General features: G+C 35.0%; 1 protein-coding gene across 1 annotated transcript in view; it reads left to right on the top strand.

The window, feature by feature from the left end:
* The window catches only part of LOC139982120 (uncharacterized), a 671,468-nt gene that overhangs the window by 586,602 nt on the left and 65,992 nt on the right, over window positions 1-18,874 (top strand). The window contains exons 29-33 of the mRNA XM_071994672.1: window positions 7,991-8,110; window positions 9,265-9,488; window positions 10,777-10,853; window positions 11,272-11,324; window positions 14,685-14,804. Of these exons, the coding sequence (XP_071850773.1) occupies window positions 7,991-8,110; window positions 9,265-9,488; window positions 10,777-10,853; window positions 11,272-11,324; window positions 14,685-14,804 (594 nt within the window). The remainder of the gene's footprint in view (window positions 1-7,990; window positions 8,111-9,264; window positions 9,489-10,776; window positions 10,854-11,271; window positions 11,325-14,684; window positions 14,805-18,874) is intronic.

Genomic DNA, 18,874 nt, shown 5'->3' with positions numbered 1-18,874 from the left:
AGGAACCAATGAAAGATCATGATTCATGAAGGTGTCTTTGACCTCTATTATGTTTGTTTGTATTTTGACCTGCGAACAACAAAATTGCGACAATCTGTGTCTTTTAGCAACAAAATATTTAAATACATAATGTACAAAATAGCGCGTTTACATTTGGATAAGAAATGTTATGCAGATCAACTTCCATTGGTGATTGAACATGTCACTCTGAATCATCGGTGATAAATTTAAGGGACTCTTTGTTTGTGAGTCTAAGGTGCACGCTAGACTAGGCCTACCGTTCGATGCCTTGGTTACAATATTGAATAATGTATAAAAGAGACTAAAAGCTAGACCAATGTCTTCACGTCTTTTGTAAGTTTACGTTTCCTTATTTCAAAGATGTAATCGGATCATTTGGGATTTTTGATATAGCAAGATTTGCCAAAGACTACACACGATATTTTGCTAGCAACAAACAGTCTTTTATCGCCCCAACAAATATGTTTCTAGAAATGTTTACATGATATGTAGGCTACAATCAGTTATTTAAAAAATAACGGGTGGTCCCAAGATACCATATTAGCCTAAAAAGAATTAAAATATAAGAAATTAAGATGAAAAATAGAAAGGATTTGACTTACATATAAAGTATCATGTTCCCCTGTTTAAAATTTAAACCGACTTGAAATGGAATTTTAAGTCCTGGAAATACCCAAGAACAAGTGATTTCCAAGGTTATAGTCACACACATATCATTCATCAAAACGTAAACGAACATAGGGAACAATTTCTTACATCCTTAGTGTTCCTCACATCGGAGTCAAATCTAAAATGTACGCCATATGCGTTTACACATTTATCATAACACATCTCAAAGATGGGTGCGTTTGCTTTTCTCTGAGAATGTCTTATTATGAAGTATTATTTATCAGCAGAAACAAACAAGCTGGACCAGCTCATTACCGAACTGAAAGGAAAGTACAAGCTGCTTTACGACGCGGTTCAACCAATTCCCTACATAAGAGACAGGATGGTTTGCGTTGATAGGGTCTTTGTTGAGGGCGGCATTGAATATCTTGAAAAAACATCCGGCACTACTTCAAATGATATTTGGAAACCACTGGCTTCGTATCGTGAATTATTTAATAAGATTGGTGACGAATCTAAAAGACAAATATTGGAAGGCGACCCAGGTTACGGCAAGTCAACGCTGACACTACAACTAGCGTATGATTGGTGTAATAACATTTCTAATTCTCCGATAAGTAAAGTAAAGGTACTAGTTTTCTTGAGGCTGAGGCAGTTAGGTGGAGTTCAGTCAATCTACGATGCTATTAGAAAATTTATCTTAGCAAAGGATTCAAAATTTACCGAAGATGATGTGAAATCACTTTTAAATGAATCAGGTTCAGTGTTGCTTATCTTGGACGGCTATGATGAGTATCCAGATCAAGATAACATGGATACAGATGTGTCTCTCATTATTAAGAAAGAAATCATGCGAGATATTGATGTGATTCTGACAACACGATCTTCTTATCTACCCAAGCACCGTGCACCCCAGACCATTCGAGTAAGGTTGAGAGGTTTCGACGAAACCGCACGTGATCAATATATTCGCAAAGCGGTCGTAGGCGACGATAACGACGACGAAATTGAGAAAATTAAGCTAAATCTTAAACAAAACCCCGTTCTTGGAGATCTGTGCGAGGTTCCATTGTTTTTTGTTATGTCCGCTCACATGACTCACGAGAGTGAAGACTTTGAAACTTTTCACTCAGTCACTGGCTTTTTCCGCTATATGATATCATGTTTTCATAGTCATTTGCGGAATAAACTGAGAGACGAAAATGTTCAAATTTCTAAGGCACATGAAAATGATCACAGCATGTTAGACAAAGTTGCTTTTCAGGCTCTCAGTGGATATCGTAAAAAAATCGTGTGGAAGAAAGAACAATTGCTTAAACTATTTGGAGAAGAGTTTTATAATCAATACATCCGGGTTGGTATTTTGGTTGAAGATGATGTACTCGATTGTGATGCCGGACGAGCTGCAGAGTTTCACGCTCAGTACATTGTAGAGGTTAGATTCTACCATAAACTATTTTGTGAATGGTACGCTGCACATTACCTTGCAAGAAATGTTTCGAAATTATCCAATGCTGATCAATTGCTTGGTAGTCTAGACCCATATGATCTGCAGTACGTCTACCGGTTCGCATGTGGACTTAACAAAGATGCGTCAGAGCATATCATTAAATACTTGCAGAGGACCGACGAGGGACAAAAGTTTGCTATTTTGTGCATCCTAGAACAAGAAGACAATATGCAGAATCTTGTCGAAATCGTTACGAAGTTGGTATCTAACAATGTAGAGATTCATCGAAACGATAGCAGGCTACTGCAGAGATCGACTTTACAAATTCTAGACTTTGCATCCAAGAAAGAGGTACACTCACGTTTACTTATTAATTTATAATGTTTAATATTAATGTTGGTTTATAACAGTTTCGGTACTGAGGGGAAATGTTTGCAAAATGTACAAAAACACTTCAACAGATGAATTTGGTTATACCTTAAACATCTTTGTTGTCTTAATATGAACCAAGTTATTCGTACAGCTGTAACATACATAAATATGACTGAAAACGTGCTTGTCAATGAAAACAGCGTTATCAATAATTGACCAATTAAAACTTAAAACCAATTTAACGCAGCTTATGTTTCTCACAATGCTTCTATTATTAGTTAAGCCAATTGAAACATCATATTGAAGTTGCTGCTAATCGAATACAGCGTATCATGATGCTCTTAAGACGTGTATTATATCTGCTATTCACCACCATTCTCATCATCGCCATCGCCAAAAGGGATTAATTTTGGTATTTGTGCCCTTTTAAAATAATGCAATCTATGAGCAATATGTAATACAGATGAGTTTTTTTTTCTGTTACGAATGTAGGTCTATGAAATAAATTCTGGAAAAGGGAAATAAAACCGTGTCAGTTATATACAGAAAGAGTAAGAAGAAAGTAATGTGAGATGAAACGGTGTTTTATTGTGGTAATCGAATTGTATAACATATATGTGTGTTTTTCTCTACCAGATTCCGATAACCTGCTTAAACCTAAAACAATCGTACAAGAAGTGTGAGGAAAGCAACATTGTACTCCATTCTGGCCTCACTTTAACTTACCTATCGACTTTAGAAAATATGCAAATAGAGATAGAGAAGGATGGGGAGAGGCAGGAACCGAAGTCACTATCGGAGGAAGAAATCAAAGCAATATTCAAATATGTGATACGTTCTCGAACTTTTAAGAAGCTATCGTAAGTAGAATGTATAATATTAATGCATATTTTACATAAGGAAAGTGAAGAATAATTAAAATACACTTACTTTTTTTTTGGCTTCGAAAGTTCAGTGGAAGAGCGGTGAATATTTGTTTCTCACAAGATTATTATATTTGTATTTCAAATTAAGTGTGTATTGTGATAACGAATTGAAATTACAATTTATTTTTTTGAAACTGCCTGAACGTATGAGAGTTGATGGTTTTTAACGTCATAAGAAAAGTCTCTGGTAATTCAAAATCCAATAGCTCAGAATTTATCAAGAATTAAGTGTGTTGATATACGATATTAGTTTCATTTAGATTGAAATATATCTGAAAAAAATAATAATAACACGTACATTTTGGATTATTCGTTTCATTCTAAAAACAAACTAGTGAATTGCGAAAAGGTTAACCGTCAATTGAAAGTAGTTGTTCTGACTGACGTAAGTCGGATAGGCAGTTCCCCCCCCCCAAAAAAAAAGTTGTCTGACATTTGGATGAAGCAATTTGCATGTTCCTTCTTAGAAGTTAATGAAACATTGATAAACGAATGATATCTCAAGTGTTCAGTTTAAATGACATGGTTGCCGTGCAAAGGAAACCAGTTAACATAAATGAGTAAGAAAGACAGCAAAAGTGTAAAGAGAAGAGAGACACAGAAGTAGATGTGCAATACGTTGAGCTATTATGTGATACATTTGAAACGGGCACATGAATAATGGTATAACTAAGCATTTTGTTTATTCTCACATTTGTTTTTTTTCTCGAAATGCTTGGCGAATTAAGTAACATAATTTAGGCTATTTTACATCCATCTTGGGACATTTTAAGTATTAAATAGACCCCCCCCCCCCGCTCCCGCAGCAGAATAGAGGTTATTCCGAATATTCTACCGAAATGTTAGTAAATAAAACTGATATGAAATTCGATTTATAACTGTAGTTTTTTAAGCATCTTTGCGTCTTGTGTGGTGGGGGTAAGGAGGGGTGGGGTAGATGCTACTGGTAAATGTAAATAAAACATAAGTTGCTTATCTGTTAATCAGCGTGTACAAGTGTATATTCTGTGTTTCGAAAGGTTATTCGAGTTGAGTAACCACAGTATTTGTACCGGTAGTTTATACATTTTATTTTTGTAACAAATCACCTACATATGCCCTTGTATTCCCCTGACGGTTGATAGTAACAAACCGATATGTAGTGTAAAACTATTCTTATTTGATTGTAACAGGAACATTTAATACCAAAATATAACGGTTCAATATGTTTAACAAAGATGTGTTGTAATGATAGTTTCCCCGCTAGAACACAGTGTTCATTTGTATCATTTTTCTCGTTATTCTTTATTTCTCCTACAAAGGTTCGAAGGTTGTCTGCTGCCTATTACATTATCTTCGGACTCAATTCCAGCAGATATGCACTCTAGAGACATTAAAGGTATGTCTACATCGTCAGTGCTTATTTAGTGTTGACGTTTCTAAGGTCCCCTCGCATTCGTTTTATCATTAAACCAAAAAGTTCTGTTTTGGTTCAACCGTTACTTTATCATATCATTTTTCTTAAAACAACACACTTTTTAGGATGACTAGATTAAGGATGGTAGGGACGATAATTGTTACACATTCATTTCATTAATACGACTTGGTTTGCCTATGAAACAGGGTTAATACTGCATTCCTTGTCAGATTTTAAAAAAAAAACAACCAACGTTGGTTTACTCGGTTTATTCATAACATTTGGATAAGACGCTCTATTTGGCATATTATATAAAGCCAATAAAACTCATTCACATCAGTAGAATCAATGTCGTCCTATTGCTTAATTCACACTTTTACTGTTCTGTTATCATAGTGTTCTGGAATGACTACGGTTACATTCTGAATCTTCAATCCGGTGTTTGGAAGGTATGTTTCACTTACAGCATTTTCCTGTTACTGTGGTTTATTCTTGCACTTACTTTGATATGTAGAAGAACAAAAATGGAACACTTGTTCCCATGTTGTCAACCTCAATTTATCGCGCACACTGAAACAATGGCGGAATCTCAAATATTTAATTTGAAATTGAGATGTACTGTTAACTACATTCAGAACTATTTACATTGTTTTCATATGCAAATGTTGTAATATGCAAATATGAATCTTTAGCGTTTACATTTAATGACGATTAAGCCAATTATAGATTTTAGCGGTAATCGCCTGGTTTTTCGTAAGGTCATTACGTACGTTACTTTTTGAGGCCCACCTTCTGTTTACTTCGTAGAATCACGCATCTTATCTTAGACTACGATGTGTATTGTGTACATGTATTTAGAAGGTAATACACTCTTATTTTAGACAGGTGCAACTTAGGGAATCGAGAATCGAGAGTCGGACATATTATGTTAATGACCGTTGATTGGTCGAAGCTTTACTGCGAGTATATTTACGGGGTTGGTTAAATAACTGTGATAGGTCAGGCCTTTAATACGCGTGTATATACGGTATTGGGTTGGCGAATTTAGCAGTGTAAATATGGGATGAGTACTAGTGTTGCGCCGATAATCAATTGGGATATGGCCGATATTTGCAATATCGGTGGCCAATCGCTATCGGTGAAATTTCGCCTCATTTATGAGATAAGATAAGATAAGTAGAACTTTATTACTCCAAAGAAGGAAAAACGGCAAACCGATTTTCAACTTGAACATATTTTTTTCACAACATTGCCACTTCTTGTTACTTGCAATGAGTTATTATAAACAAACCCATTCCTTAACCTTAGTTACGATTTCGATTAATAGCCAGTGGTCAACATGGCGATATGAAACAAGACGGAAGCTCTTAACAATATTTACCGATAACATTAATAAACTTGACACTTGAAACTTGAAGCAGACCAGTCAGGCCGCTTAACGTTACGTACACATTAGTTTCATCAGTCTGGCCGCTCTACTACACAAGTGAACGCAACGTAATTTTAACTGTTACCTGGTTTGACCGTGCAAAAACTCTTTGCAAGAATCCAAGAAACTGTTTGCGCAATCAAAGTTGTAAACATGGCATATTCAGACCTACAAACAATGTTCCGCGGTAAAACACAACGTAAAAAAATAATGTATGTGACGTTGACAAACATTTGATAAAACTGTATATAACAACAGCATGTCGGACCAACTTGCACAGTGCTTCTGAATCTCCGTTATAACACGTAGAAAACCCGTACTAAATTATTCTCAAAATTGCATATCTTTGAAAAAACTGAGAATTGTATCATGGATGAAAAGATTGTATTTTGAAAATCAAGTTTACGTATCATACTTTATACCGGTTGGCTTACGAATGTTTCAAACAAGAAGCACTTGCTAATTTTTGCCTAGGCCAAGTTGTTAGTATATCCTGCTAATGGTAGGATCTAATTTATTTACGGAACTTAAGAAAAATGAAGAAAATGTTTGATTTTGGTTTTGGTAAACACAAGAGGTAGTTACAAATTCTTATCCATGATACTCTAATGTTTTTGTTTACATAAAATCACCTTCTAACAATTTTGCTAAGCATTGCGTGTCTCCAGTTGAGGACATTTTGTAAAATACTTTCAGCCTAAGTGTTGAACGTAGTTGGTCAAACAGAGTTGGCCTAACGAATCATACAACAAAAGTAACGAGAAGGATAAGTTTGTCCATCCCCCCTCATTTGACACTTTATATGCATGACTTAAAGTGCGATTTGACCGTCATTGTGGCTATTTAAAAACATTGTTATCGGTATTCGTATCAGACCGATATAGGGATTGTAATATCGGACATCGACCGGATTGATATTGGCGATATCGGTACAGCACTAGCTAGTACCACGTGGGTTATATTCGGGATTCTTAGAAAGATGTCGCTGCTTTAGCTGGCCCGCTGATCGAGTGGACTGAAGAGAGAACCTACATCTGTTCTTACAGTAAAGCAGGCTTATTTTTAGAAGTTAAATCTGTCAGCCTTAAACATTTTCTTGTAGTAAGAATTGGACCATTGTTAAGAAGTATATTTCCAACGTGCGCAACCTGTTGTGCAGTGCCTACCCCTGTGTAGTGCCAGACACCTGACCATTCCCATATTCCTGTAACAATATCCGCCACCCGAGTAATGTCATAGTGAAATTGAAAAATACATTTTGTATTTGGTTATTTTGGAATCATCTATAAAACATTGCAATTTAAAAAAAAAAAACAAATAAAACATAGAAGAAATGGGCAACAAAACGAATTCAATAAATTGCCGTTTAACATTGTCAGCAAATAGTTTATCTAAGTACAACGAGACATTTTTGATGAAGAATAGAGTGAACAAAGATGGCGATGTCTATGTCTGTACCTTTTACATGCTGGTACTACCACACAATAAAATAATCAAAGTCAGATTCAAGCCTCACTATAGTTTTTTTGAACTTCTTTTTGTTGCCATACCTTAAAGAAAATATAACACATATGTGGACAAAATGGCTCGTAGTTAAAAAGTTTCATTAAACGATTGCATATTTTCTCTCTGTTAATCTTTACTCGGCAATTTTTTGCTGAGAAATATCTGTCGAGATGTAATCGATTTTTTCCCGATGTATTCGAAGTAAGGATCTAAAGTCTAATAAAAGGTATCATATTTTTATTGTAATTTTGACTAACCTTACTTTTGTGTTATAACATCAGGTTGATGATGTAGATACAGTCAAGCGTAAATGCACAGAGAACGTGAATATCTTCCGCGATGACAGTGAGTTATTACAGAAATGTACTATACAGCTTCTGGAGAACGCATCCTACTATGACGTAAGTCAATAACTGTGGCACGCCATTTATACAACATAACTTTGTTTTCTTTTTAAAATAACAGGAAGACTTTTTATAGCACCGTATTTCATCATCAATGTACAATCAAAGCAATTTCTGTAAAAATAAGATGTTGTAAGATAACATAACATCGTAAATTTAAAACAAAAATAGTTGTCATAAAATGACAATTAAATGTAGGTTTTAATTGCATAATGTTCACTAGTAACCGTGGCACACCGTTTGTTCATTACGGCAATCATGTGTTATTCGTAAAGTAACAGGATGACGTTACATAGCATGTACTTTTATCGTTAATGAACATTCCAGGCAATGTATGTAAAATAACAGGTCGTTTGGACGTAAAAGTACCAAACATCGTAAATTATCATAATCCATTTGTCGTAGAATAACAGTTGAATGCAGATTTGTTTTATTGCAGAACGTTAACAAGGAATAATTGTCTTTAACAGTGAATATAATGATTTTATATCCATTACTTAACCTTTTTGGAATAACACGTTTTAACTACTTTCTTTACAATTGACACACACTGGGACACTAAATGCAGTTGATGCATATGCATGTGGTATAGCATCGACCACTTAGAGCGAGCAATATACAAACACAAGAGATATTATACAAAAACAACACCTACACGCATGCAAATGAAATACTTTGTGAAATTGTGGGACTAATTATACGTCACGTAAAAGTATAAAAATAACTTAAGTAGGATTTTTCCCACACAAATTCTTTATAACCTTCTTTTAAAATGTAAATTGACATTTCCGTCGTGAGAGGATAAAAACAAATTGCGTTATGTATTTTTTTATGTTCCTAACAAACCACCCTAAAATAATACACTTAAGCCGCGGTTGTACCGTTGTATTTTCGTTACTAAGGTGTTGTACGTTAACGTGCTTATAATCCGTTCACAATAACATTTTAGAAAAAAATACAGACCGAAAAAGAAAACACTCCCATAAAGATAAAGGCGATTTGCATTTGATATAATGAGCCGTAAATGTTGTGCTAAATAGATTTTTACATACCCGGGAAAAAGAGTAGAATGAAAACATAATTTGCGGTTAAACACTGTTTTATGGTGGTAATCGAATTGTATAACATATATGTGTGTTTTGCTCTACCAGATTCCGATAACCTGCATAAACCTAAACCAATCGTACAAGAAGTGTGAGGAAAGCAACATTGTCCTCCATTCTGGCCTCACTTTAACTTACCTATCGACTTTGGAAAATATACAAATACAGATGGAAAAGGATAAGGAGACGCAGGAACCGAGGTCACTATCGGAGGAAGAAATCAATACAATATACCAATATATGCTACGTTTTAAGGCTTTGATGAAACTGTCGTAAGTAGAATGTAAAAATATTAGTGAATATGTTATATAAGGAAAGTGAAGAATAAGTCACTTATTATTTTTCGTTTATGAAAATCAGTAAAAAAGCTGTGACAACTTGTTTCCTACAAGATAATTTCATTTTTACTCAAAAAGAAATAAGAAATGTGAAAAACAAACTGAATGTACAATTGATTTGTCTTGATAGCTGCCTCAAAGTATTATATGTTTATGGGTTTGTACGTTATACAAAAATTCCTAGTAATTCAAAATCAAATTGCTAAGATTTAAACAAGAATTAAGTGAGTTGAAAAGAGATATTAATTTAATTTTAGATTGTTCTCATCATTGAAATTTTGGAATATGAGAATAATAATAATAACACATACATTTTGGATTTGTCGTTTCATTCAAAACATAAAACCTCTCATTTTGAGAGTTCAACGTGAATAGAAAATAGTTGTACCGATTGCCTTTGGTCAGAAATACAGTTTTACAACATTTTTTTTTGGGGGGGGGGGGGGTTGGCGAAGAGTGTTTGCGGCTTTCATCTTGTATGTAAATTTAACATTGAGAAACGAAGTTATCGCACTAGTGTTGATTTTAATAATAGCGCTTACCATGCGAAGGAATTCAGTGAACGTAAAAGGTGTAAGGAGAAGATACAGACGGAAGTAGATAGACAAATTTTGCAATACCTTTGATATATGTGCATAGAATTATAAATAACTAAGATGTTTGTTGCATCTTAAATATGGTTTTCGAAATGCTTTGCAAATCAAGTGACTCAATTTAGGCTATTGTATATATATTTTGAGAAATTGTAGTGTTAGCAGCAGAGAATTTCTTCCTTATTTATATCCTATCAACATTTTAGTAATTAAACCTAATACGAATTGTGATTTATAACTGTAGTAATTTAAGCATTTATTTCGGAAGGGAGGGGGTGCTATTGGAAATGAAAATGATACATCAGCTGTTTATCTGGTAATAAGCGAGTTGAGTTGTATAGTTCGTGTTTCAAAAGGTTTGGCGAGTTTAGTAACCAAAGTATTTGTACTGATAATTCCCATGTTATTTTACATTGTATTTTTCTAATAAACGACCTACAGATTCAATTGTATTCCCTTAACGGCTCATAGGAATTAAACGATATTACAACTATCCCTATTCTAACTATTTGAATTGCCAAATGTAAAGGTTCAATGCGTTAAACAGAGATGTGTTGTAATGATAGTTGCCATGCTGGATTACTTAGTTTGTAACATTTCTCTCGTTATTCTTCATTTCTACTATAAAGGTTTGATGGTTGTCTGCTGCCTGTTATCTTCTCTTCGGAGTCAATTACTGCAGAGATCCAATCTAGAGTCATAAAAGGTATGTCTATATCGTTAAAATTATTCAGTGTTTATTTTAGTATAGACGTTTCTAAGGTCTCCTTGCTTTCGTTCTTGTCATGAAATATGTAAAATCCTGTTTTGGTGCAGCTGTTACTTGACCATAGCATTTACTTTAAACAACACACTTTTTAGAATGACTTGAGTAAGGATGGCAGTATCGAAACTTACTACCACATCCACTTCATAAGTACGACTTGACTTGCCTATAACAGAGATAATGCTGAGTTCCTTGTCAGATTAATTAAGAAACACCAGGGGTTTACTCGGTATACTCATAACACTTGGATAAGACGCTCTAATTGGCAGTTATATAAAGCCAATAAAACTCATTCACACCAGTAGAATCAATGTCGTCCTACTGCTTAATTCACACTTTTACATTTCTGTCGTCTTAGTGTTCTGGAATGACTACGGTTACAGTTTGAATCTTCACTCCGGTGTTTGGGAGGTATGTTTCACTTACAGTATTTTTCTGTTATTGTGGTTTATTCTTGCACTTACTTTCTGTGAACCATTTGGGAAAGAAAAAATACTACCTTCCAATTTGGCAACCTCAATTTACAGCGCTCACTGAAATAATGGCGGAATCTCAAATTTTTAATTTGGAATTGAGATGAATTGTTGAATACATTCAGAAATATTAACCTTGTTTATATGCAAAGGGTAATGTCATATGTAAATATCAGTCTTTAATAGAAAAGCAACCTCAGAAGATTGCCGTTAGCGTCCATATGGTTACGTTCGATGACGATTAAGTTATTAAGAGATTTTAGTGGTAATCGCCTGGTTTTTCGTAAGGTCATTGCGTAAGCTACTTTAAGATGCCCACCTCCTGTTGAGCTAGTACAGACACGCACTTATTCTTAGCGTACGTAGTTTACAGCCTGTAGATACATATGGGACACATGCTTGTTTTAGACAGGTGCAATGTAGGCAATCGACAATCCATCCCACTGATTGCAGTTATGTTAAAGACCTTTAATTGGTCAGAGCTTTATGCAGGTATATTTATGGGGATGTTTGAATAACCGTTGATTGGTCAGAGCTTTTACTGCGGGTATATATACGGGGGTGTTTAATAACAGTTAATTGGCCTTTAATACATGTGTAAATAAAGTATTGTTTTAACAATTGTTGATTGGTCGAGATTTTACTAGTGCTAGTATTGTGCCGGTAATCATTCGAGATATTGGTATCTGCCGAAATTTGCAAAATCAGCGGCATATCGGTATTGGTAGAATTTAGCCTCATTGACAATTACAGCAAACCGATATTGAACATTTTCTTTTCTTCAATAAAGCCACTTGTTGTAATTGCGATGATTTATTAAAACAACCCGTTTCTTAACGAACTGAGAATTTGATTTTCTTTTTTAAAATCAAGTATACGTATCACAATGTTTAACCGGTTGGTTTACGAAATATTCAAATACGAAGCACTTGCTAGCCTGCTAATGGTGGGGTATTATTTTTACGGAAATGATGAAAAAAAAATGGTGTTAGTTTTGGTAAACACAGGTGTTAGTGAAAATTCTTAGCAAGGATACGCTTATGTCATTTCTACATGAAATCAGTTTTATTCATCAAATGGTGTTATCTCTTAGCATGTTACTAAGAACTTTGTGGCCCCATTTGAGGAAAGTTTGTATAACTCTTACAGCCAAATTGTTATTAATAGTCAAACAGAGTAAAGAATCATGCAATAGAAGTAACATGAAGGATAGGCTTGTTTTTTTCATAAATGCCAGCACACAGTCACATGTAAATCAATGTTTTGTGGAAGACGATCGTTCATTTAAAAAGAGGTAACGACTAGTGCTATAGTATATGCACACATTTTATTTTTACTAGTTTCCGCAAATGAGAGTTATACTAGTGGTTACTGTTTGTAAATTGTGTAAACGATCATAACTTACAATAGCCGATCATAATGTTCTTAATTTATGTCTTCATCCGTCATGACTTAAATTTCGATTTGACCTTCATTGTAGCTATTTAAAAATATCGCAAATTGATATTGTTATCGGATCGATATCGGGAATGTAATATCGGATATCGGCTAGAACTGATATTGGCGACATCGGCACAACACTAACTAGTACCATGTGGATTATTTTCTGGGAACTTAATAGGATATGGTTGATTCAGCTGATTGGGCTGATTAGATGGATTGAAAAGAGAACCTACATCTCTTCTTCAAGTAAAGCGTAGAAGTTTAATCTGCCAGCCTTAAACTTTTTCCTGTATTAAAAGAATAGCACCATTGTTAGGGATTTTATGTCAGGCCTGCCCAACCACAATCGCAGTGCCCAACTCCTGGGTAGCGACAACACCTGAGCATTCCCCTATTCATGTGCAGTGCCAGATTACTGCACAGTGTTATTCGTGCAGGGTCATGTACACAGACACCTGTACAATATTCGACTCACAGACAGTGCGAGACAATAAGGAATGCCCGAATCATAGGTAGTGTATGTAGTGTAAGGAATGCCCGAATCCTAGGCCTTATATACATTGTCAGGAATACACGACTCCTAGGCATTGTGTACATTGTAAGGAATACCTGACTCCCAGGATGTGTGTAAAGTGTAAGGGATACCCAACTGCTAGTCAGTGGGTAAATATGTACAGTATTTAGAGACGTTCTAATATGCAATGAAAATTTGGTCTTTAATGTTTTCCGTTTTTTTACGCCTTTGCCTTTTGCTCCCTTCCCGTCCCCTCCCTTCGACGCGTTACATGCCGCGGACATGACTGGCGTTACATTATCATCAATCCTCTATCTGATACTCATTACAGTAAAATTTGACAACCAAACAAATTAAATAGCTCAAACTGAAGAAAATGGCTTTCGTTGAAATAAACTTACAGACAAAATGTGGATAACACCAACCTTCGTCCCATCCGTATATCGGTTGCAAAATATAGCGGTTTGGTTACGACTTTGGAGTTTACAGGTGTGATGTGAATACCGAAATTGACATTTGGAATCTGACAAGCTGCCTTAAAGAAAGCAGTATAGATAATATAATGAACGACCTACAAATTTAGAAAGGTTGACATTCTTAAACTTGTCGTTGTGTAATAGAAATATAACCATTGCGGTATAAACAGAAAGGAACATCGCATTAAAAAGTAGCAGCAACTGTTATAACGTGTACCACATATTGCAGAAACAACGTGAATTACATGTACGGCAGGAAGCACGGTCATAAACACATCGGTAGGGACACGTAATTCAACCGTAGGTTAAAATATGTATTGATGGTTTTTGAGGTTTTGTGTTCTTGGTTTATATACATTCGGAGATCGTCTTTCTAATTGAACACTGCACTTCGTTAAGTCGTTTAAAGAATCTAAACTTCAAAATATAGTTCATGTTTGCTTAACTGATTACAACAAATAAATGGACTGAATCATTAATAATTTGTCATTATCTCATCCTCTGTGAAATAATTTTTGTTTTTAAATTGACAACAAGTATGGCAAACCACAAGAAGTTAATGTTTCAATACATTAGCCATTTAAAGAAGGGAGGTGAAAGGAAGCAACGTTTTTTCCCTAATATATGGAATGTGTTATAAATATATACACAAAATAGAAAGCTTATTTAAACGATTGAATAGTTTGTCTATGTTAACCTTTACACAAAATCTTCTCAGAGAGATATTTTGGGGAGATATTTGTTATTTTTGGAACCATTCGAAGTAAGTATCTAAATTCAGACATATGAAGTACATCTTATGCTATTTAGTAGGGCACAATATAAACTTATTTCAGCTTACATTATATTTATTTTATACCACTAGGTTGATGATAAAGATACAGTCGAGAGTCTATGCAGAGAGTACGTGGGTATTCACTGCGATGACAGTGAGTTGCAACAGAGATGTACTTTAAAGCTTCTGGAGAACGCATCTTACCATGACGTAAGTCAGTAACTGTGGCACGCCGTACGTACAACATAACAAATATGCTTTATTGTTAAAGTAACAGGAAGACTTTATATACCGCGTATTTTATTGTCAATGTACATTGTAGGCAATTTCTATAAAGAACAGGTTGTTTTGGATGTAAAAATACGATAACACCTAAAATAAATATTAACCGTTTGTCGTAGTATAACAGTTGAATATAGGTCATAATTGCAGAACGTTCATTATAAAAACTGTCTTTAACGGGGAGTATAATGAGTTTATATCCATTAGTTAACCTTAATGTGAATGTAAACTATAATGATGTTTCCTTTGCAAAACACAAACTTTGAGAAACTGCTCAATAAGTAATTCGTATTATAGGTGTTACATAACATTTGTGGCTATGTAATATCTAACGACCTAAATTTTCGGTTTGAATGTACTCGATGAAAACACCGCTTTCCACAAAATGTTGTTAATTTACGTTTCAGCGTTCCGAGCCTCAGAGTCTTGCCTGCCGGTATTATACCGTAAAAAAAACTGTTTAACAGTTCACTCATTGACTACGCCTTCGATTAATGCCTTCGATTTATGCCCTCGATTTATGTATAGAATGCCAAACATTGATACCCCCGATGGTATGATAGCAAACACATAATATTGGGCGTTATGTATGTGTTTGTGTTGACAGTTAGTTTAGCCTCATATTGCAAGTAAACTGTAATAAGACTATGCTGCGGACGTTCGCTATACTTTGTCTAGGAAATCAATCACAAACATATTAAGGTAATCAAACAAGTCGGTTCATTAAATGTTTTGGTATTTCATTCCACCGTCCGAGAAACCACGTAAATATTTTTATATGCGAGTTAACAATCGGTGTCACATGTTTTCGATTATAATAATCGACTGCGCCTTTCATTACATATCTTTATGAAGGGATTAAAGGTTTGCCAATATTAATCCGTTTCTCATGGCTTTTGAGTATTGGCTGTATTGTAACTTGTTGGAGTAGTAACTCTTCCTTTATAGGGTAATAGCACTTATCTAAACGCGACCTTAAACAGTCTATACCGATCTCAGGACAGTATCAAGTATAGCAACAACATATTGAACTTTAAAACATTTCGACTGAGATAAAGATTATACTTGCTTATCCTGTTTCGACAGTGGGCAGTGTATTTCTATTTTTTGAGTGTATAGTTTACGCCATTACCGATAAAGGATTTATAATGACCACCATCTATTGAATAACAAATTATTGGCTGATTAGTTCAAAAATCTTATATGTTGCACAAAATGCCAATCCAGCTATCCAAACGAAGAAAACTGGAATACTCACTAAATCAAGTAAAGGTAGTACCCTAATTTAACCCATCATGGCTAGTAAAGATACAGGCTTCTAAGGTAGTGAAATAACATGTTGGCTAGTAAATGTACATGTTAGACAGTAGTGTAATTAATCACTGGCTAGTGAATTTACACATTAGCATGTACTTTCACTCGTTTGCATTTTTCCGTTTTCACTAACCAAACCAGTTAATGTACACCTTTAAAAGTGTAGGTGTACAAGCTATTCCATTTACTAAGCTTGTAGTATTACATGTCTCAAATAGCCCCAAATAGTTCAAATAGTGTAACTAAAAAAACAACAAATTTGATGCTTTTACAGAATATATTCTCAAGAACAAAACATAACCTACAGATAATAAGATTATCTATCAGTTGAGAATAGTGGAACATGAACAAATGTACTTTTCTGTATCACAACACATGAGCAACAGATGGCAAAAGAACGACTAATCTTTCTATTTACGAAACTGTTCCTCTTTTCAAAATCAAGACACATTTGAAAAGACATGAAACTTGGTTGACATATTTGATGACAATTAGCCCATGTATCTGTATAATCAATCGTACGAGTCTTACATAGCAGTTTTATATTGCAGTGGTAATGCTCACATATATAAACTTGGTCGAAAGGAAGTTAAAAGAAAAAAAATAACTTTATTAAAGTTTGTGTAAACAAATAAATTGTTAAAACAAGCATTATGGAAACTTTGGTTTTTAAAGGTTTCACTGGTTGCCGAGAAATTGGAAAAACTATGGGAAGCTATGGGAAAGTTCTGAGTTCTCTTGACCCCAGATCACAATTTAATTCTAACTATGTTAAGAAAGTAATATAATAACAAGAACTGACTGAGCAATAGAAGTGGCAACTGTAAACCTAATTGACTTCAAACTTGGCGGGTATGAGCTCTAGTCTCTAACATGACATATGACGTCAAAAGAGCAAATAATCCCAAAATATTGTTACTATTACTTTTCTACAAAACTGACAATACGGCCGAAACCCATAAACCAATGTAGTGTGTCACACTATGCAATTTAACAATGCATTAATTAATGTTAAATGCTAAGGACCACGTGATGAAAGGAAGTCAATGTCTAATTTGTCCAAATTTGTGCGAAAAAGCGATTCCCTACTCCTTAACCCTAAACACGATGGGCATTACACTTGGTGGATATGTGCCTAGTGATGTATGGGATGTGGCGTCTCACATTACGTATGACGCTATAGGGTCAAACCTTAGATGTCAAATGCCACATAACCAAACAAGCAACATTATACGTGCATACCAAAATGACAATGTAGCCAAAGCCCTTCCACCCGGTTTTGAGTATCAGACTATGCACACTTACAGCGAATTCATTAATATAAAAAACAAAGGTCAATGATGGTAAACGGATCAACGTAAAATTGGCCGAAGAAAAGATATTCCGGTAGATGGCAAATGATTGCTGCACTTCTAAATTAGAGGGGGGAAATATGTTCTATTAGCTATGGCATTAAGGACAAAATATCTGCAAAACCATACAAGACCCATCATCCAATATTCTTTGTCAATTATTCTTTGTCTTACAGCGAATTCATTAATATAAAAAACAAAGGTCAATGATGGTAAAAGGATTAACGTAAAATTGCCCGAAGAAAAATTATTCCGGTAGATGGCAAATGATTGCTGCACATCTAAATTAGAGGGGGGATATATGTTCTATTAGCTATGGCATTAATGACAAAATATCTGCAAAACCATACAAGACCCGTCATCCAATATTCTTTGTCAATTATTCTTTGTCTTACAGCGAATTCATTAATATAAAAAACAAAGGTCAATGATGGTAAAAGGAGCAACGTAAAATTGCCCGAAACAAAATATTCCGGTAGATGGCAAATGATTGCTGCACATCTAGCTTAGAGGGGGAAAATATGTTCTATTAGCTATGGCATTATTGGCAAAATATCCGCAAAACCATACAGGACTCGTCATCAAATATTCTTTGTCATTGTTTGCTTTAAAATCCTTCATAGACTGTATGATGTGCGTTTAACCATTAAAATTCACAGCCACATTCATGTGACCCCAAAGAACCAATTGCTGACCACTGACCAATTGTAACTTGTATGCATAGGATCAAATAACCCCAAATGACCACTAGATGACCATTGACCCCGATATTGAAGTACCACCAAAGTATCTTTGTGACAACCCCTCAAGACTATCGACTCCAGTGAGACAGATTTAACCAGATTACGAGCCGGCGACACAGGCACACACAATTACTAACACATACGCCGCCTGACCGCATAAACTCCTGTAGCAAGGATTAAAAAAAGTACATGGCTGGGCTCAAAGACTGGAATCGGATCTAATTGGGCTCGAGACCCCCCCCCCCCCACCCCACCTACCCTTGTCTGCTGAAACATTTAACAAATAGAAAATGAATAGAAAAAGTCGATATCACTCCTGAATAACACCAGTTTGAGTGCCGCTCCGACCATGATTTTCTAGGCCATCAAATCGGCCCCATGACTCAATTCCATCTCTGGAATACATAAAATGCCACAAAATAGCATTAAACATGCCAAACTTTTTTTGTAGCAATTTATCATACCTCTGGCTGAACTGCATGCATGCTTGTGATTGTGAGATAATTGGCCATTACGTTCCGGAATGACACCCCTCCAAATATTTTGACCAGTTCAATATTTACATAAAACATTGTTGCGAATCACTCCA

The sequence above is a fragment of the Apostichopus japonicus genome, chromosome 16, assembly GCF_037975245.1.
Source record: "Apostichopus japonicus isolate 1M-3 chromosome 16, ASM3797524v1, whole genome shotgun sequence".
Classification (NCBI taxonomy): domain Eukaryota; kingdom Metazoa; phylum Echinodermata; class Holothuroidea; order Aspidochirotida; family Stichopodidae; genus Apostichopus; species Apostichopus japonicus.
This window is presented reverse-complemented; position numbering and strand designations above follow the sequence as displayed.